This window comes from Chiloscyllium punctatum, chromosome 27 (genome assembly GCF_047496795.1).
Source record: "Chiloscyllium punctatum isolate Juve2018m chromosome 27, sChiPun1.3, whole genome shotgun sequence".
Lineage (NCBI taxonomy): Eukaryota > Metazoa > Chordata > Chondrichthyes > Orectolobiformes > Hemiscylliidae > Chiloscyllium > Chiloscyllium punctatum.
In genome coordinates, this window is record NC_092765.1 from 34,358,617 (window position 1) to 34,380,747 (window position 22,131).

Genomic DNA, 22,131 nt, shown 5'->3' on the forward strand with positions numbered 1-22,131 from the left:
CTTGCTTTGTTGGCTAATCTATTGGCATGTCCCCATAGCCAGTTAGTCACCCTTTCTCCAACTACTCTCTCTGTCCAGCCCTAATTCCTGACCATTGCAATATTTTGGAAAGTTCTTTATAGGAGGTACTCCAAGCAATTATGTAAAAAGAAAGAGAAGGTCTAGAGTGTTGGGTTAGGACAAAGAAGGAGGGTGGTTAATGGAATGAGGGTGCTTTGCAGTAGGTGTAGGTAATGGAACTGAGGACCAGGGTAAAATTAATTTCAAAATGTCTGAATTTGTAATTTTTATTCATCTGTTGTAAATCTTAATAACTTGACCCTCAGAAGGATTTATCACCTGATTAATAGAACTTTGAGGTTGGCTTACTCCATATCTAAGTGGAGTTTAAGTTTAAGTGCATCACGGCATTCAGTGAGGAGCCGTGTAACAGGGTGGTGTTTTCATGAAGTTTAAAGAGGAACAGATGATCACTATCAGCAGTGTTTGCATTTTCACAATTAACTGCAGATTTGTGTTTGCCATGATTTACTGTTTGACTTGTATGGAAATCATTGTGAGAGTTTTTAACCTTTATCATTGCTTTTCCTGTAAACACTGGAATTAAATAGAGTTGCATGCTATGTCACTTTTCTACCATGAGAGGGTGCTCGTGTACCTGGAGTTGAGCAACTGTGTTATCCCATCCAGAAGTTGGCAGGGGCAAAGTTTTGAGAAATAGGTAATTTTGTTTTCTGCCTTTTTCTTTTTGGATTTTGTTTTTGAGTGCGAATACAATATTGGAACAGCTCGAATTGACAGACCTCCAAAACTCAATCAGCAGAGATCAAAATTCAGGCATATGTGGAAAGTTTTAAATCATGCAGTGTGTTCATTGAAAGGCGAATATCATCAGGCCATTGGAATTCTTTTCCTGTTCAAATCATACTATACATCTGTATGTGTGGTTTAAATCATGTGCAAGGCAGCTCTTTTGACAATATTGTGATCCTTTAGTACTGCATTGCGATGTTAGTTGAGGATTGTTCAAATCCTGATCTGTGATCTGACCAACTCAAAAAGAGCATGCTCCTGTTGGAAAAGGTTGGCACTTCATGAAGGGATCTTGACTTAATTTACAAAATTTACTTAGGATAGCAGTGTACATTTTAAATTTAAATTAAATTTTTTCATTTGTAGATGGCAAAGTGTGATTGCTGCAAACGTCAAGGTAAACTAAATGAGTCTATTAAATGGCATGGACAAACCAAACATTTCTGTAACCTTCATTGTGTCCTTACATTCTGCAATCAACATCACCTAGCAGAAACAGCACCTCAAGAGGGTAAAGGTATTAATTATAATTACTTCAGTTCTCCATATGCTGCTCTTCGAATAGTCTTGAAACAAAATGTATATTAAATTAAATTACTTACAGTGTAGAAATAGGCCCTTCGGCCCAACAAGTCTACACCGCCCCGCCGAAGCGCAACCCACCCATACCCCTACATCTACCCCTTACCTAACACTACGGGCAATTTAGCATGGCCAATTCACCTGACCTGCACATCTTTGGACTGTGGGAGGAAACCGGAGCACCCGGAGGAAACCCACGCAGACACGGGGAGAATGTGCAAACTCCACACAGTCAGTCGCCTGAGGCGGGAATTGAACCTGAGTCTCTGGCGCTGTGAGGCAGCAGTGCTAACCACTGTGCCACCATGCCGCCCACAATATGTTGCAGTTGGAAAATTAGCTTTGAAGCCAATTCAACTTAATCCTATTTGTGCTTTATTTCCTGTTGTACAAGTGAATAAGAATTTAAATTTAAACTAGTTGAAACTACTATTTGATAGATTGCACAGTACACACTTGATTTCCTCATACACTATGCCAAGGGCTGAATTTTTCAAATGTATGTCTTAGTGTGCCAGGGAAATGAAGTTTAGATGTTGCTACTCTGTAATGCATGAATGTTTTAAAAACAATCATCTCATCAAATATTGAGGTTCCTTTTGTTTGATTTTCACTGATATAATGCAGGTTACTGATGTATTTCATAACAATTGAAAATGTACAAGTTAGTGAAAACATGATTGCCATCCCTAAATAAGTTAGGATCCTCTACAGCTTGTAGATGTATTTGTGTTTGCATATAATCTGTATTATGTGAAAATAAAGATAAAAGCTACAAAAGTTCAGTACTAATATAAACGATTAATATCAGTGTTCACACATGAATGTAGAATTTGAATCTGAATTCTTCTTTAATGCCACATCACTAAACAAGTAGACTTAAGAAACCAGTTTAAATCAGTAGCCACTGTCTTATTCATTGTTTTGTGGTATAAAAAGACACGTGCGTTGATTCAAGGCAATGCAGCTGCAAAACCTGAATGCTGCGGCACATGTTACTTGAAAAGTAACCATGGCGCTATCCAATTCCCTACATTTTTAAAATTCTGAGCATTTGAAGGTTTTGATATAAAATTAATGTGCGTGCAAAATATCAATTTTTAACAAGTACAGATGTAGATATAAAGACACAAATTTGTAAAAAGAATAGACCGTTTGTGACTCTCTGGAGTTTTGGAGTTGGGAAGTTATGTTGAGGTTGTTGGTGAGCCCTCTTCCGGCATGCTGTGTTCAGTTCTGGTAGTCCAGTTATAGGAAGGATATTATTAAGATGGAGAGGTTTCAGAAGAGATTTACCAGGATGTTGCCAGATATGGAAGGTTTAAGTTATTAAGAAAAGCTGGATAGCTGAGACTACTTTCATTGCAGTGTAGGACGTTAAGAGATGACGTGACAGAAGTTTATAAAATAATGAGAATTATAGTTGCAGTTAATGGTGCTTGCCTTTTCCCAAGAATCGGGGATTTCACAACTAGGAGCACATTTTTAAGGTGAGAGGAGAGAGAGTTTAAAAAGACAGGAGTGGCAAAGCTTTTACATAGCGGCTGGTTCGCTTGTGGAATGAAGTTCTTGAGGAAGTGGTGGCTGTGGGTACAATTACAATGTTTAAAAGATATTTTGATAAGTACATGAAAGAAAAGATTTGGAGAGATATGGGCCAGAGCAGACAGGTGGAATTAGTTTAGTTTGGGATTATGTTTGGCGCGGGCTGGTTGGACCAAGGGGTCTGTTTCTGTGCTGTATGCCTATAAGAGAAAGCTTTCTCTCCACATCCACCCTGTTAAAAGTCATCAGAGTCTTCTAGGTCTCAAGTAAATAACCACTTTGTCTTCTCAAGTGAGTACAAGCTTAAATTGACCAGTCTTTTTTCATAAGATGATCTTCTTATTATATATTGTAAATAAAATAGCGTTTGTAATTATGGTTAGATTTTAATTTGGTTGTGACATTGAAATACTGAATTAGTTCTCATAGAATTCAACTTAAATAACCAAAGAATGGTTCTAAAGAAAGGCCACTGGACCCAAAACGTTAATTCTGATTTCTCTCCACCGATGCTGCCAGACCTGCTGAGTTTTTCCAACAATTTCTGTTTTGGTTTCAACTTCAGTTCGTGTTTTGTGATGAACGAGAAGCTACTTGAGATTAAATGTTTTGCACTATTACTGATTACTAACAATAAACAATATCTTCTTTCAACAGTACCAGTACCAAATCTTCCTAGTGTCCATCGAAAAGAGTCTACTCCTGTTATAGCAAACGTGATGTCATTAGCTAACACCCCACCAGTACAAAATGCTGCTAATTCAACAACAACTTTAAATGGTATGGATTCTGCTGCAAGCTTGAATTTAATATTTGCCACCTTTTAGCAAAACACTGTGTTTGAAAAATTGAACATTCGTTGAATGCCTGTTAGCGGAAGACATATTCCTAACTAATTATGTTGTGCTATCTGAACTTTAGTGTTGTTTTCTTTTTATTGATGTTTTAAGTTTCCTATTTCTGATTGAATGCCTTTGTAATTTGCCAGCCAACCAGCAATCCCGTAGTTGCCTGCTTTGGACTCCTTGTTGCTACTCACGAGCAGGTACAGGCAGTGGATCCGAATGGGTGAATTGCACTATTTCTTACCTCCCCTCCTCATTGTCCTCATGGGAGTTATGCTTCTATTGTTTGTTGCCATCCCTTACACACAGAGGCAATTTTGGAAGCTTACTTTGTTGGCAGAGCCTACTTCCTGCACAGCATAATGGCACTCTGCTATCCTACAGGCCCAGCAGACTTTCAATACCGCTCTCAGGTGGTCTTTCCGGATGAAAGCCTCAACAAAAGTGTCACCAGGCACTTTGATTGAGGAGTCATTAGGTCACAGTAACTGAACTTGTGTTCTTCATTTTATAGCCATTCAAACACTTTCAACAAGTGGATAGTAGCTATAAATTATGACTGGCCTAGGCAAAATAATAACTTTTAACAGATTAGCAACATGACTCTGGATGGTTATTGGCTGATTGTCTGCTACTTTGAACATTTTTCTCTGCCTGAAGTTCCTTTTGTTTTGAATTGTTGATTGATTGCACTTAACGTCAGAACCATAAAAGTGTACAGCATAGATGGCTATTCAGCCTATCATATGTACTCGGGACGTTTACTCAAACAATCTAAAACATTGTCTTTCTATGTTGTTTCCATTTCAATTGTGTTCCTCTGCCTCCAACATTTGCGAATTTTGTTAAAAGGTAAAACAGTGTTTACCCCTCGCTCTTTTGGGGGAAAATCCATACAGTGCTGTTAACACCTAATTCAGAAAGGAAATTTATTCATGCCAGTTGCCATCCCATTCTAAGTGGCAATTTTAAATTGATTCTTGTCACTTATTTTCCAGTCAATGGAACAGTCTCTCCCTTCTTGCTGAATCCTTCATTTTTCCCCTGAATTTCGTTTTAGCTTTCTCTGCTTCGTTGAGAATAATCCCAACACCTGAAACATAGTTCCTTATCTTTACTTGTGTTCACTGCAACTGTAATGAATTTTCAAGAATGAGTTATCCACAAGTTGTGTACTTCAACCATAGACTGTAACCATTGTCTAATAGAAAATTATCATAGTTTTTGTACTCCATGTTCCTATTTGTAAAATTGCAAATGCTTCTGACATTTCAAGATTTTTTTAAAGTACTTGCACTTACAAGGAAATATGCATTTATATACCTGCCTTGTTCTCACTACCTTCAGCATCTTTCTATTAATTCTATATCATTTCCCATAAAAACATCACCTCTCCCTTCTCCACAGTGAGTGGCATATGTCACCTGTCCATTCTGCTAACCTGCCTACATCGTCCTGAAATTCTTTCTAGTCCAATCCTTACCCCATGTCTCAATAAATTTGCTCTCTTTGTTCGAGTTCAAATCACTTTTTGTGTGTGCGTATATATACTTAGTTTGCTAAATTTTTAACTATGATACTACATATGTCTGAATTTGTGTTATAAATTGCAAATATCAGGTTAATTCAGAGAAGTACTTGTCATCTATATCAGGAAGTCATCTATCTAGAGTACCTTTTATTCTCCTTTTGGCTTCCCTGATAGCTTTAACGGGTGGAACCAAAAGTGTGTATTAATAGTGTTGCATGAAATCTTACATGTCCAGATTTTTCACATGCTTGAGAATGTTTCACATGGGATTATTTCTTGACTGCTGTACTAGTTTGAAATTTTTTTTTAAAACCCTCCTTTTGGTCCCATACTTCTGTTTGTATCCCAGTGCCTGATAGTTTTGATGATATTTTTGTTCTCCTTTGTGCAGCAACAACTTCAGCAAAGGACAGTTGTGAAATTGGTCACGATTAGAATTCAAATCAACATTAAGTGGATTTTTTTAAGCTAATAACTCCTGATAATTGAATTTCTTGCTTTTTTTGGTTTGTGAAAATTCTATTTGAGGCCAAGAGCTTCCATCAGATTTGCCATGTGGAAAATATTTGGGCAACTTTTATAACACAACTTTTTTCCCAGGACCTCGTTGAAGTCCACTTCTTTGACCAAGTTTTTACTGTGACTCAATTTTTTTTTAGTTTAATCTGTGTGGAAGCTACTTAATGTTACTTCAATTATTTTTCTGCATTGAGAGTATTATATGAATGCAAACTGTGAAAACATGGCGTCACAGATTCAAGGATACAGTTTCCTTTGTGCACATTAATGTTGTTGTAGGTCTAATAAAAGTGCACCTGGTTTCCTGTTATTCCATTAAATGTGAAGAGATAGGAGAGCAAGAAAGATATTTTGGGGAGGTTATGCTGTTGAACTTGCATCTTATGGTGCATTTGAATAAACTCCAAGTATTCAGCAAAGTTTTTTTTGGCGGTATGTGATTGCACACTAAGATGTATTTATTTGTTTATTTTTGCCAGGAGGAACCCGTACCACTTCAGGGACTCAGGTGAGTGGACAATTAAAGGAGTTTGGATAGTGTTAGTTCAACTATTTTTAAATTGTTTGCAGTTAACTTTACCTTTATCTTGAATTTCTTAAATCTTTTGATAATTAGGTCAGCACTCAGACAGACCCCATTCGGTTACAACCTTCTGCACCACCTAAGGTGCTCAAGAATAAAGCACTACTCTGTAAACCTATCTCACAGACCAAAGCAACCTCCTGTAGGCCCCATACTCAGACCAAGGCTTGTCAGACAGGTACAGTGTATTTGTGGATTCATGTTCATGTACATGCACATGTGTTGGAATAGTGTAAGCATGGTTGCAGTGGATTAACATAACTTGTTAAATATGAACTTTAAATGACCATTTTTATTATCTGTATGTAGAAAAAGCTAGTTTCCAAAGATTGGTACCCCCAGTCTACTTAACCAATCTAAACAAAAAATGGGTAAAATTTATAGTTTGTTCTTAAACCACTGCAATCTCATATATTGAAACTTATTCCATTGTGTTAGTTGGGGAGTTGTGGGATTTTGACTCAGTAACAATGATAAAACCACAGTTTGTTTCCAGGTTAGGATAGTGATCGAATGGGAGGCTAGAACTGCAGCCCTTGTCCTTATAAGTGGTAGAGGTCGTAATTTAGAAGGTTGCTGCTGGGGAAGCCTTATTCACTTATTGTATTTCAATTTTTATATAGTGCATTCTGCTGTCACAACGTGCTGGAGAATAAAGAACAATACAACACAGGAACAGGCCCTTCGGCCCTCTAAGTCTGCGCCAACACATTTTGCCCTTTCATACTAAAACTGTCTTCAGTTACAGGATCTGTATTCCTCTATTCTCTTCCTATTTATGTGTTCGTCCAGGTGTTTCTTGAATGCTGCTATTGTGTCTACTTCCACTGTCTCCTTTGGCAACGTGTTCCAGGCACTAACCACCCTTTGTGTGAAAAACCTGCCTTGTGCAACTCTTTTAAACCCCCCCCAAACCTGTGTCTCCTAGTAATTGGCCCCTCCACCCTGGGAAAAAGCCTCATACTTTCCACTCTATTCATGTCATTAACAGTCTTATAAACTTCTTTCAGATCGCCCCCTCAACCTCTTATACTCTAGTGAAAACAATCCAGATATTCCAATCTATCTTTATAGCGAAAGTTCCTCATACCAGGCAACATCCTGGTAAACCTTCTCTGTACCATCTCCAAAGCGTCCACATCCTTCTGGTAGTGTGGTGACCAGAACAGTAAACAATATTCAAAGTAAGGCCTAACTAAAGTTCTATAAAGCTGCAGCATAACCTGTCTATCCTTCTATTTAATGCCACTTCCATAGGCCTTTTTTACTACCCTATCTACCTACACTACCACCTTCAGTGATCTGTGGATCTGCACCTGCAGATCCCGCTGCACATCTATACTCTTTTTGGGGTTCTGTCATTCACAGTATAATTTTCACCTGTACTTGACCTTCCAAAATGCAACACATCAGATTTGTCTGGGTTAAACTCCATTTTCCATTTTTAGAAGTGGAGGGAGTGAAGAGTTAAGGTCATCAATGGGGTGCAATGAAACAATCAAGGCTGCTTTCTTACCAATGTTTTAAGCTCTTGTTGTTTGAACTGCACTCGTCAGGCAGTGGAGAATGTTCCATTACATTCTAACTTGTTCTTTCTAAATAGTGAGAGTGTTTTGCAAGTCAGGATGTAGGTCACATGCTTTAGAATATCCTGCCTCTGACCTGGTCTTGTTGTCATACTGTTTTATTTTTATGGTTAATGTTGATCCACAATAATTTTGTTAGGAGATTTGATAATGGTAATGCTATTGAATATCCAGGAGAGGTAGGTAGAGAAATTGTCTGGTACTTGTATGGTGCAAATGCTACATGCTATTTATCAGTTCAAACCTCAATGTTGCCAAGATTTTGTTGTATTGGTCGTTCTGCTATAACATAACAATTATGTTCCTCTGCAACCTTGCGCTATAGAAAATCCCGCTGTCAAAGATTACTTAAAAAAAAATCGATATACCAATTCAGTATAAAGTTTGCATTATCCAAACAGTGTTCACAGTTTGTCAATCATGTTATAGCCAATTTGTGCTGACAAAATGCGCATTATAGCAGAATGTCCTGATATATGGCTGCAGAGAGTTTCATTACCTGAGGAGTCGCACATTATACTGAGCACAGTGCAATCATCAGCAAGTGTCATTGTTCCCTTCTGATTGAAAGACAGATGAAGATGAAGCAACTAAATAGAATAGAGCCTAGTCCAGAAGATGATAGTAAAAGTGTGAGCATGTACAGGGCCAACTCATTTTGTATACTTCAAAATGCAGATCCTGTCTGATTAGCAGGTTAATTTGCAAGTTTTACTGTTTTTTTAGTGGACAGTTTCTCTGGGGCATCATGGCCCTGGCAATCTCTAGCAATCATACCCTGTGGCTGAGGTGGTTGCTTTGAAATGACCACAATCATCTCCCAAGTGCAAGATATGATCCCACCGAATAGGGAATCCAAACACATGCCCCACTCCTCCAAGAAAAAAATATCCCATACCAAACTTAGTTAAATGTTTCCTTGATCTTGAGCACAGTTATTCTCATCCTAGCTCTGAAGTGTGATATTTTTACACTTCTCTGAGAGGTGCAACAGGTTTTAGTTTCAGCAGTCCTGTTTTCAGAACTGATGCACTCGGAATGTGACTTCGAGGTACAGCATTTCTAAACAATGTGACTGGACTGGAGTGCCACTAACTGCAGTTCTAATTCGTGTTATTTCCTAAAAGTTCTTAACTATAGAAGGAGTTAGACTTATGTCAGATATTTTATACAATGAAAGTGATTTGTTGCACTCTATTTGTATGCAGTAGAACGGTATAGGGGAGTAATGTGACCGCATTGTCGTTTTACGCACAGGTCAGAAATGTGACTCTGGAATTGGCTGTGCATTGAATTAAATACTGGGAATATAGAATTGTAGCACATTGTGAATTCTGAAATAAATCACTTGGCCATGGTAGCTGAATAAAAATTGTCAATTAATTTTGTATTATTTTTGCCATCTAATTTGTTTCTTTTTGTTTTAATTTACAGAAGAGGATTGGAAGCAACAAGTGATTGTGTTACCCATCCCTGTGCCAGTCTATATTCCTGTGCCTCTGCATCTTTACTCTCAATTCACACCAATACCAATAGGGATGCCTGTGCCTGTAAGTTACTCAAAATGGTAGGGTGTCAAAAAGTTGCCTGTTTTAGGAAATATAATGCATAAGATTGAATATCTTATAAGGCGGTCAGTGTGAGGAGGAATGGCAGTGACTTTAAATATTACCTGACTCTTGGGGTGCTAAGTTGTTGAAAGTTGATTGTATTTTGCAATGTTAAAGGCATATTGATTTCGAGTTTCTTGAACTTATTCTGATACATTTACAGAAATCTTTGTATTGGTATTAGATATAATGTAGACAACAAATGGCAGACCTCACTTCAATGCTCCATTGATATTTGAAATTATTGTGTTATAGAATTGATTATCGTTGTAATAGATAACAAAAAGCAAGTGGTTCAGATGACATCTCGATCACAAGTATTGGAGCACTAACTATCGGGGCGTAGAACAATCTCTGATCGAATGCTATACATGTGCTGCCATTTTGGCAACTACTTAGTTAAAATGAGGAAAGTCAATGCAGTGTCGAATTCTGAACCAGTACCAAAACCTGCTCCACAGTAGACTGTAGAAAAAAAATTCATTAAAGAGACTTTGACAGAGCTGACCTCCAATACATTTTTGGAAATTTGTTTTTCACTGATATTACCCTGACAATTTACAAATGGAAGTCTGTACTCCGTTATCCTGTAGATTCCAATTGTAAGTATTATATCTGACATGTAGGGACCTGGTAGGTCAGTACATTTGCTTTACTTTTCTTTCTCTCTATAATGTTGTTTCATACATTTATAAATGTATGAGACTTCATTCTACTCAGAAAGAAAGTGCCTGCCATGGTACCCAAATTCTTGCTGAGCTGATCAGTTCAGGGTAGTCATGTGCATTAATGAGTTTCATTGTCAAACTCTTGGTCACCATAATGCGCAATAAAATGCTGAGCGCAACTGCCTTTTTCCCTCAATTCACAATGTCTATATCGATCATCTGCAAATGTTTAATTGATGCATTGTCTTGATCAGATTACGGCCATTTAATAAACATTGGATTAAATAGATCAGAATCAGCATGATTCTAATAATGCTTCCGTAAATCTCCATTGTGCCATACTTGAAGTGTGGGATATAGGCATCTGGGATCTCAGAGATAAAACTACATAACTTTCCATAATTTAACAGCAGAATTCACTGGTCTTGTAAGTGTTGCTTTGCAAATTTTCAATCATTTGTGCTTAATCTCTTGTAGTTGTCCAATTGCAATAAATGTTATTTGAGGTAGATACTTCCTTGAATTTTTGGTGGATCAAAACTGCCTGAGTTCATTCTGTTGACATCAATGGAATTAAAATAGCGCCAAAGTAACCCCTTGACCAGATTATTGCTAAGGGGTAGGTTAAATTCTAGCCCAGTATTTTGAAAATAAAATCCATTGCATTTCAGCTCCCAGTTCCAATGTTCATTCCAACAACGTTGGACAGCGCAGACAGAATAATTGAAACAATCCAGGAAATAAAGGAGAAGATTCCCTCAAATCCCTTTGAAGCAGATCTCCTAACAATGGCTGCAATGATTGCAGAAGAAGAGGAGAAAGAGAAAACTATTTCACACGGTGGTTCGTATAGATTAGTAACGTGACTTCCAGTTCCTAATCTAACTCTGATATTTGTTTGAATGATTGCTTGTAACATTATTTCCAACCGATACCGAAATATAAACTTTTAATTTTTATTTCATTGTGAGAGCTATAGGAACCTATCTTTTTAAATAGCTTAGCACAGGCTTTTGCTTAACTGTTAGTTCCTGATAGTCACAAAGTCAGAGGCCAGCAGTGTGATTGAATTGGTAACTGAGTTCCAGAAATCTTATTTATTATTGGGCTAAATGGGATTTGAGATCAGAAAATCAATAATGATCAATTATTATAGATGTAGTGAAACATAATTTAGTGCAGGAGCAGGATACAGATTCTGATATTTGAAAGTAGCTAATTGCTACATTGTATGAATGAATTATGAAAATTGTTTGTTTGCTTAGCTACAAATCTGCATGGTATACTAAAGAAAAAGAAGAAATTTAATATCCAGATGAGGCAATTATTTGGAAACTTAATGAGTATTGAAGCTCTCGACTGGCTCCACTTAATTTGTGTATTGCAAGCCTATTATGTTCCATGAAATATAAAGGAAACTGATTTGTGTTCGAACCCATCTCCCCATGTTTTGTAAAATGTTCCTGTATCCTCCTCGGTGGGTGTCCATTATTTCCACTTGTGCACACGTACTGATTAAGCTTTATCTACAATTGTGTATTTACCGCACACAACCATAGTTAAATTGATTGTGAATTCTTGATGGAAAGGATGCTACTTAAGAACAACTCTATAATAATATTAAATCTAATGAAATTGACCTTAATTTCATTAACAAAATTGACCTTAAGGGGTCAAAAACTTGAAATAGTGTTTCATTTTTGAGGTGACTTTTGTCAACTTTAACATAGGTTTTCTTTGTGGTTCTCCTTCCAGATCAGGGTAGCACGTATAGTGGGGATCTTGAGTCCGAGGCAGTGTCTACACCACACAGTTGGGAGGATGAATTGAGCAATTTTACCTTGAAACAGTCTCTTGCATCTGCACCTGTACCTCCACCTCCACCACCAGCACCAGCAACTGAGCCAGAGATACAGTCTTACTCCATTGAAGGACCTGAGGACGATCTGGAAGCTGACATATCAGTAGGTCAGTATTAACAGAAAATAAAGCTTTTTCTTTTTGTAATATGTGCCTTTGAAAATGAAATGTAAAATCTAATTTGTCCAAAATACTGTAAGAACATCCTAGACCTGCTCTCTTCACCCATAAAGCACAATTACAATACTTAAATCTTGGATTTACTGCAGTAAGCATTTTGAAGTTGTCTGGTTTCTCATGCTATATCAATATTATGGAGCACTGAACCAGTTGACAAGAAAATGTATGTTTCTTTGTCCCAGTTGTACTGGTTAATATCAGCCTGAGTGGAAAAAAGAGTTTTTTTTTAGTTTAGGGAAGATCAGATTTTTGTTCGTTATTGCCATCTGCTTACTTCTGTGTGAAAATGGCTACATGAAGGCATCAGAATGAGAACAGGGTTAGGTTCAACCATGGTGTCTCCTGTGGCAATTATGCCTGCTAACATTTGTGATCTGAGAACACTCAGAGCACAAGCATTTCCATGAACTGTTGGTGCACCTTTGACTAGTTTCACAATGTCAGTTAATATTTTGAGGAGTAAAGAACAAGTTGGAAATATGAAATATATTTTTTAAAAAGCAAAATAAAACTTAAATGTATTCAAAAGTCATGCTTAATCTTAAAATTATGAAAACCCAATAATACTTTAAGTCTGGATTTTGTGATTAATGATAAATGAATGGTCCTAGCTGTTTATTAAACATCTGCAAGATGTCTGTGGGCAGGTTCGATTTTGAACTGCGAGTTGCACTTTTTAGAAATCAAAAGCAGAGTGACACCATTTGCAGAAGGTTTGGGAGCTTTGAATACTACAAACAGCTGTGTGCCATCTTAGTCAATCTCATTGAAAAATCTTCTGTGAAGCTGAGTCTACTATAAACCCTGAAATGGAATGTAGAATAGATAATTCAATGCCAGATCAGACTAAGTACATGTGATAAGAGACAAAAAATATCAGAAGAATAATTTAACAATAATTAAAACTTGAAGCATTGAGAGTCTGAATTTTGCCAAGTAAATATTCAGTGTGAGCAATGTTCTAACAAATAAGAATTGTTCTCTTTTAAACTTGCTTGTACTTGAATTGACAAGTCCTAACTTTTATTGCATCTTTATTAGATATATATCATGTAAATACCACAATATCATATCCTGCCATTTATGTTTGGTGCTGAACTTCTTACTATGAAGCTGGTGTATCACGATTTATAAGGAAGCAGCTTCCAAATTTTTAAGTTAAATTTACATGTCCAGTTACTTGATGTTACAGTATGGTTCCCTCCATAATAATTGAGGTTTGAAAGCCTCATCAATACTTGTACTGGAAAAGTCTGACCCATTTGGTAAAAATGACCACTAAAAATAATTCCATTGCTCGCCTTTGCAGTAATGTTATGTCTTCTATAACAATTTACCATGGGCTGCCTTGTATAAAGAGGCAGGTGTTTGAGCCTTGCTTGAAGAAATTGAATATATATCCAAGTTCTTAGTCAATCCGAAGGTGGAAGGGTGCGCAAGTGGTGAAGATGCATTCAGGAAGTTACAAAGGGCCATAGACTCGTTAATGAGGCGGGTGGGAATCGATGCATGACAGTGTGGTCCACTTTAGATTGAAGTAAAGCTAACAACAAAATTTTCTCAAGGTTGAAAGACTAGAAACTGAAGGAACAGCGAGATTTGGGTGCCCCGATACACAAATCACTAAAAACTAATGAACAGATACAAGAGGCAAACAAAACACTTATTAAGTGTTAAGCTTAATCCAAAAGTATTGGAATTAAATGGGAACTTTAAATTTAGTTTTCCAGGTGGTTAGTTAGGTCCCATTTGGAACATTACATTTGTATTGGTTTCTATGTTTCCAAAGGATGCACGGGATTTGCCCCAAAAAGGAATATAGTGTAGGTATTTGTAGTTACACCACAGCCAAGAGGGTTAAATTTCAGCAACAGATTATGTAAACTTCTGTTGTAATCGTTTGAGTTTAGAAGGTGATTACATGGTCGAGTTGAGATGCTTTGAATTTTTGAGGATTACATTGCTCAGGTATAGAAAATCTATTTCCTTTGGTCAGGTCCCATCTGGAGTTCGTGTTGTGGATACCATACTGATCAAGTTACTGTGAGCAGTACTAAACAACATGTTAGACCATATATAATTATGGACTCTCTTGTCAGGGCCGCCACCACCACCACCACCACCAACAACAACTCACCCTTCCCTCCTGGCACCTTCCCCTGCCACAGCAAGAATTGTAAATCCTGCACCCACACCTCCCCCCTCACCTCTGTCCAAGGCCCCAAAAGAGCCTGCCATATCCATCAGAGATTTACCTGCACTTCCACACACACATCATTTACTCTAGTTGTTGCTCCCGGTGTGGTCTCCTCTACATTGGGGAGACAGGACGCCTACTTGTGGAAAGCTTCGGAGAACATTTACGGGACACGCACGAAGCAAACCCACTGCCCTGTGGCTGAACACTTGAGCTCCCACTCCCCCAAGGCCATTAAGGTCCTGGGCTGCCTCTGTCGCCAAACCCTAACTACTCGACACCTGGAGGAAGTAGGCCTCGTCTTTCACCTTGGCACCCTCCAACCACGTGGAATCAATGTGGATTTCACCAGTCTCCTCAATTTCCCTCCCCCCGCCTTATCCCAGATCCAACCTTCCAACTCGACATTGCCCTCATGACCTGTCCTACCCGTCCATCTTCGTTCCCACCCTCTCCACTCCACCATCGTTTCCAACCTGTCACCTTCACCCCCACCTTGGTCTATCTATCACACCATCACTACCTTCCCTGGATTTCACCGCCCCCCCCAATCTCTCAGCTCCCTTGGTCCACAAGCCTCATTCCTGTTGAAGGGCTTATATCCGAAACATCAATTCTCCTGCTCCTCTGATGCTGCCTGACGTGCTGTGCTTTTCCAGCACCACATTTTTCACTCTGATCTCCAGCACCTGCAGTCATCACTTTCTCTATGTAGAATTATGGGCTAATGTGATCTTTCCTGACAGATAACTTAGATCATAACTACTGCTGTCATAATGTGCTGTTCATTACTTCTTTGAGCCATGTGACTAATGGTAGGTTCCTGAGTAGTGCAGAACAGAGAGACTTCGGGGTTCAGATAAATAGTTCCTTGAAAGTGGTGTCACAAGCAGAGAGGTACTGTTGCAATATTTAAAAGACATTTAAATAGGTACATGAAATGAAGGGTTTAAATGAGTGTAGGCAAAATGCAGGCAAGTGAGATTAGTTTAGTTTGGGGAGCTTGGTTGGCATAGAGATGGACCAAAGAGTCTGTTTCTGTGCTCTGTTCTTTTGCAACAACCTAGCTGTTGAATACTAGATTAAGAATTTTTTTCTTATGAACTTTTGGAGAAATATAAGGGCCTCAATTCAGATCGTACCTTTAGTCATGCAAGAGATAATGATGACATAACTGCCACAGTCGTAATGCCCATACCTCTGAACCAGGAGACCTGGGTACAAGTCCCACCTGCTCCAGATGTGTGTCATAACAGCACTGAACAGGTTGGTTTAAAAAGAATATGTAACTGGATTGAAATGTAAGTAACAATGTACTTAATATAAACATGAGGAACCAGAAGAAACATGTATGAAGTCCTTTGATTAGAGGATGGTTGTGATTTTACACTGGGACTGTGAGTAAGTCCAGAACGTATCAACTCTAAGCTGACCCTGTTTTGATTATGGACTTCATATCTTCTCACTGTAGTGAGTTCACTTCTGAAGTTTGTGCCATGGAGTCACTGACTTCACAGGCAGCTATTTCGATGTCCATGCAGGAGTATCATTTTAAATGCTAAAATAGGCAGTTTCAGTGTTAAGTGTTGACCTAACAGTGTGTTTACTTCATTTTTATTTCTATATATGTGTAAATTCTGTGATAAATGTGTATTCATCTCAAAGTGATTAAGTGATTGTAGTTTTATGTTCACCAATTATTTACATTGTGGGTTTGTGATATCAACCATGTCAAGTGAGGAATAGATGCTTCCTAATAGGAAAACTAATTGTTCAAAACTATTTTAACATCGTAGCAGCTAGCTAAAGAATAATATTGATGAAAATCTTAGGAATTATATAGGTGATAAAGAACAGGATAAGATTGCCTGTTCATCCCATTGAGGATATTTTGCTATGTACTCTTGCTACCTTGACCAAGAAGTCATGTGATTTTCTTGGAAAGGGAAAAGTCAGAAAAAATTCCTATGCTAACTTGACTCCTGCACTCATCTGTGTGACGGTGAAAACTAGTGCAAGAAACTATTCTGCCCCTGAAATTTCTGAAAGCCTGCATTTTTTAATGTACGAGGTGATTTCTATTCCAAGTGGAAATAGGTCCAGCTCTTGACTGGCAGAATTCAGTAATTCAGCATACGTTGCATTAGCTGGTTGCCTGTTCAGAGGTTCCCTTATCTCTGAGAAAAGAACCATGTGCTAACAAATTTCTGGCTTTCTACAACTTAAAATTGATACCCAACCCTATCTATGCAATTGGAACAAACTGTCAACTGAAACACAAACTTGATCATTTTGTAAACTTCAGTCCGATCCCTCCTAATTCTGTATATCTCTTAAAGTGTAGTTCCAATTCATTCAGCCTGTTTTGGTAACGAAGATGGGCAGTATCTAATCACCTTGCCAACTTTGTGCAGGCACCATGAATGGTAAAAATGGTACACTGGGTATTTGTCCAATGACCGTCATTTCACCTTTTCCAAAACCTCAATATCACTCTGAAGAAAGCAAAATTGGATGTGATGTTAAAACTAGGGCTCAACCAGCATTGTGCATAAGAACGAAATGTAGTTGAAGTTGTGCCTCAGTGATACTTCAGTTGCTTTCCAGAGAAGTGCAGCTTTAAGTGAAACAACAGTTAACTGAATTATATATTCCAGTTGCTCAATTTAAAAACTTTAATTAGGTTCCATAGGACATTTTCTGTCCCAAAAAAATAATTTTGTACTCTGCACATGTAAACACTATACATTGCTAAATTACAAAACTCTAATCATGGAATCTGTACAGTTTGGAACCAGGCTATTTGGCCCATCGAGTCCACACCGGCCCTCTGAAGAGCATCCTACCCAGACCCACGCCCCTACCCTATCCCTGCATTCCTCATGGCTAATCCACCTACCCTGCTTATCCCTGGGCACTATCGGCAATTTAACATGGCCAAAGAAACCTAACCTGTACATCTTTGGACTCTGGGAGGAAACCAGAGCACCTGGAGGAGACCCATGCAGACACAGGGACAATGTACAAACTCCACACAGACAGTCACCTGAGGGTGGAATCAAGTCCAGGTCCCTGATTTTGTCAGATAGCTGTGCTAACCACTGAGCCACCATGTCGAAATAACTTCAAAGTAAAATGGATTTTAAAACGTGAAGGAAACATGTTAACTTTTCTTGCTGCTTTATGCACTTCCTGACCTAATTGCCGTCAGTTCTCTCAAATTCTCGCTATGTCTGAAGACTTAGGAAGATAGGGTATGGGACCAGAAGCAATCCACAGTGATCAAATAGCTTTGAGTTGCTGGGTTACGGAGGTAAACCACAAGCTGGTGATACGGCAACTCAGAGTGCTGAAGGACAGGAGAGGCTGCTTTAAAGTGGATTAATCAAGAGATTCTAGGTCCACCGGGTGTGAAATGTTACAATTAAATTCTCCTCAGTAAATATGATTACTGGCCCTATTAATGACTAATGATAAATTGGAATGATTTAAGAAGAGGAAATGCTGCAGACAATTCTTCTATCAATGCATCTTCAATCTATGAATCTTCTTTGTTCTTGCTGTCCGTTCATAGTGTTACTCATAAGTCTTTAGAGATCTAGGAACTAGACTGCCCAGACCTCTTTCTTCCTCTGATTTTTTAAAAAACTTTTTCATTAAAGCAAATATGTATGTTTACATTCATGCTCCCTACAAGTGTGTTACTGTACTTTCTTAAAAAGGCATCTGCCGTCATGACCTTGTTGTGGGATATTTAAACCAAAACTTAACACAGGATCTTTCATTCAGATATCACATAGCCTGCCACACCGCGGGGAAGGTAATCCTCTACTCATAAGCCAGGTGATTTTATCATAGTATAATGTTTCAAGCACTGCAGATGTTTTCTAACCAATCTGCTCAGAAATGTTATTACACATTCTGGAGCAGTTGGGACCTGAACCTGTGACTCATAACCCAGTGGTAGAGACACCATAAGAGCCTACCAATGGTTTTAAAACTATCTAATTGTGTTGTCATCACAATGCCAGCTACAACAGAACTAATAACTGTTCAGAAGGATGAGTATTTAGTACGTCTCAGCAATGATTCAGAATGACCATCATCGTGTGATTTAATTAAGAAATGGAGGAAACCACTGTCACAGGCAAATGGCATCGGACAATATTTGTTCATCCCTGCCACAGAAGGAGAAGTAATCTTTTACATTAAAATCACTTTTGAGTCAGGAATACCTCACCTTAATGGACTGTATTATTTTCAGTTATAGAAATAAAATCAGCACTGGGTGTCCGTCCTGAACAAACATGCAGATTCAAGGATGTATCATCCAGCAGGATATTCTCCAGGAGATGTATTTTTTTGTATTGTTTACTGGAACAAACTATGGAACTCTCACGTTTGCTGTAAAGTTGCTTTATGCTTTTGCACTTTGATTCTTGGATCCTAAGATTACATTCTAACCTCATAATTGCTGTTCAGCTTAAAGGTCCTTCAACCCTGATTCTCCAAATAGTGAATGGTTAATGTAGTAATTAGCAACGGGTTCCACCTGTGGGCAGAGCTGATGGACAGTTTCCAAATGGATCCATATTCATCTGTAATTGTTTCCAACTCTGTCTTGTGGAGTAAATGCCCAATTCCCTGAGATTCCTTGGATGGATAGAGAGTATGGCCCAATGCTATCTGTTCTTAAATTTGTAGTTTTATCTGAGCCAGTAATAATTAATATTATAAATTTTATCATCATCACCTAAATGGTCAAAAATGATCTTTTAAATATTTTTAACATTCCCTGAGAGTTTTACAGAATCTCATCCATGGTGTTCTCCGATAGCCCAGTGCAGTCTTTGAGTTCTGTGATTTTTCAAGTAACTGACAAAACTTTTCCCATTTGTTCCACAATTGTCCTTTGACCATTCGAAAAGCAGCATTTTTTCCCTTTTAAATCTTACTTGTATTGACAGATACATCTGTTTCATTGAATGTCCGTTGCTTTTAGTTGGTTTAGCAACTTATCCATCAACAGAAAAGAAAACGCTTTTATAAATGTTCAGTGACATCATTGTTAAAGCTAACTTCACACAAGTCCTTCACTTATCGATTTTAAGTGATGGAAAATCTCTGTGGAGGATATTGAATAATTTAATTTTTTGAAATAATTTTTGAAATAGCTACCTTTGAATTGTCACGCCGTGACCGATTGGCAACAGCGCGACAGCACAGAGCAAGGCAACGTGCAAAGAACAAAGAAGGCTTCCCTCAACCAAGAAAACGGGTGAGCTTGTTAGAATTGGACTAGACTGTTACATTTGTTAAGTGCATTCTGTCATGACCACATTAAGCATGTCCTTGGGGTGATCCTTGAACTAAGAATTTGTATGAACTTCTGTGTACCCCTTTTCATTTAAGTGTTTTGATTCTAAAATAGCCAACCGCAGAGCTTAATGTTGTAAACAAGATAACAGGTTAGTTTATTACACAACTGTTGCTAAAAACAGGCTAAGGAAATAGCGATAACATTATGAGCTAAAATACAAAGATTAATGTAGATAAGCGTAAAACTTGTGCACCAATTAGATCACTACTATTGTTGATCAGGTTTGTTTCACCCAGAGAGTGGTGGCTGTGTGGAATGCTCCGCCCCAGAGGGCAGTGGAGGCCCAGTCTCTGGATTCATTTAAAAAAGGGCTGGATGGAGCTCTCAAGGATTGTGGAATCAAGGGTTATGGAGATAAGGCAGGAACAGGATACTGATTAAGAATGATCAGCCATGATCATATTGAATGGTGGTGCAGGCTCAAAGGGCAGAATGGCCTATTCCTGCACCTATTGTCAATTGTTTATTGTTTGAAAATTCTATTTCTAAAGGGAAGGAGTTGAAATTGAAGTCTGATTCAGCAGCTGTCGTGACTTCTGTAGTAGAACAGTTGGAGGCTGTTCCCAAGGTCAGATTGAACAGAATAAGTCCTAGGAATGAGTGAAATCTCATTTGTTTTGCTTTTAACAGAACTGTATGTTGTGACGCTTGGTAGCTTGAATCAATATAGCCTCGTCCAGGTCGCCTTTATGTGTCTTCTTGAGCAGCACTGACTATTTTGAAAGGTTTTCCTTGTGATGTTTAGGTGATCCTCCTCAAAGTGGTTGTTTTTCAGCCAGCTTTGTCACAATCAAACAAAATGGCTGCAGAACGCAAATTTTCATGTATCAGTGTACCACAAAGCAAAGTCAATTATGCTGGAATTCCTTGCGATTTGTCTCCAACCTCCTCTTCAACACTACAGAAGCATTTGAGTCTTCACACATTTTGAGGTTCCAGTTTGTAGTCATGGAATCCTTGAATCATTTAATACCTTTGGTGTCTCTTAAGTTAACATAGTCTGACTATCTGCATTTTGTGATATTTACGGAGTCATAGTCATAAAGCATGGAAACAGACCTTTTGGTCCAACTAGTCCATGCCAAACATGTTCCCAAGCTAAACTAGTGCCTCTTGCTTGCATTTGGACCATATCCCTCCAAATCTTTCCTATTCATGTACTTATCCAAATCTCTTTTCAATGTTGTAACTGTACCACCATCCACTACATTCTTTGGCAGTTCATTCCACGCATGAACCACCTCGTGTGAAAAGAAAAATTTGCCCCACGTGTCCTTTTTAAAAGCTTCCTCCTCTACCTTAAAAATATGCCCCCTAGCTTTGAACTCCTCAACCAGTGGGCAAAGATCCTTGCTATTCACTTTATCTATGACCCTCATGATTTTATAAGGTCATCCTGCAACCTCCTATGCTTCAGTGAAAAAATCCCAACCTATTCAAGCTATGTTTATAAGTCAAACTTTTCAGTCCAAGCAACATCCTCCTTAATCTTTTCTAAACCCTCTCCAATTTCATAATATCCTTTCAATAGCAGTGCAGCCAGAACTGTGCACAATACTCCAGAGGAGTCCTCACCAAATTCCTGTACAACCTCAACATGATATCCTAATTCCTATACTCAAAAGGTCTTGAGCAATGAAGGCAAGCATGTTTAAATGCCTCTTAACCACCCTGTCTACCTGTGATGCAAATTTCAAATAATTATGTACCTGAACCCCAAGGTCTGTCAGTTCTACAATCATATAAGTTGAATCTGCAAGAGAAAGCTATTTTGTCAGATTCCGTGCCTGTCTTTCACCCAGGTAAATAGTGCTGTGAAGAAGGCATATGGCGTACTGGGCTTTATTGGTAGAGGAATTGAGTTCCGGAGTCCTGAGGTCATGTTGCAGTTGTATAAGACTCTGGTGCGGCCTTATCTGGAGTATTGTGTACAGTTTTGGTCACCATACTATAGGAAGGATACAGAGGAGGTTTACCAGGATGTTGCCTGGCATGGTAGGAAGATTGTATGAGGAAAGGCTGAGGTACTTGGGGCTGTTCTCATTGGAGAAAAAAAGGTTTAGGGGAGATTTGATAGAGGTGTACAAGATGATTAGGGGTTTAGATAGGGTTGACAGTGAGAACCTTTTTCCGCGTATGGAGTCAGCTGTTACTAGGGGACACAGCTTTAAATTAAGAGGAGGTTGGAATAGGACAGATGTTAGGGGTAGATTCTTTACTCAGCGGGTTGAG

At 38.4% G+C, this 22,131-nt stretch overlaps 1 protein-coding gene across 13 annotated transcripts in view; it reads left to right on the top strand.

Moving 5' to 3' along the window:
• LOC140453642 (zinc finger MYM-type protein 4-like) overlaps positions 1 to 22,131 on the top strand; it is a 202,647-nt gene that overhangs the window by 171,487 nt on the left and 9,029 nt on the right. For 12 of the 13 annotated variants that reach the window (XM_072548508.1, XM_072548510.1, XM_072548514.1 and 9 more), the window contains 8 exons: positions 1,180 to 1,330; positions 3,598 to 3,720; positions 6,315 to 6,343; positions 6,452 to 6,596; positions 9,439 to 9,554; positions 10,954 to 11,125; positions 12,038 to 12,250; positions 19,694 to 19,797. In XM_072548508.1, the coding sequence (XP_072404609.1) occupies positions 1,180 to 1,330; positions 3,598 to 3,720; positions 6,315 to 6,343; positions 6,452 to 6,596; positions 9,439 to 9,554; positions 10,954 to 11,125; positions 12,038 to 12,250; positions 19,694 to 19,797 (1,053 nt within the window). The remainder of the gene's footprint in view (positions 1 to 1,179; positions 1,331 to 3,597; positions 3,721 to 6,314; positions 6,344 to 6,451; positions 6,597 to 9,438; positions 9,555 to 10,953; positions 11,126 to 12,037; positions 12,251 to 19,693; positions 19,798 to 22,131) is intronic. The other variant, XM_072548513.1, reaches the window with a different exon arrangement.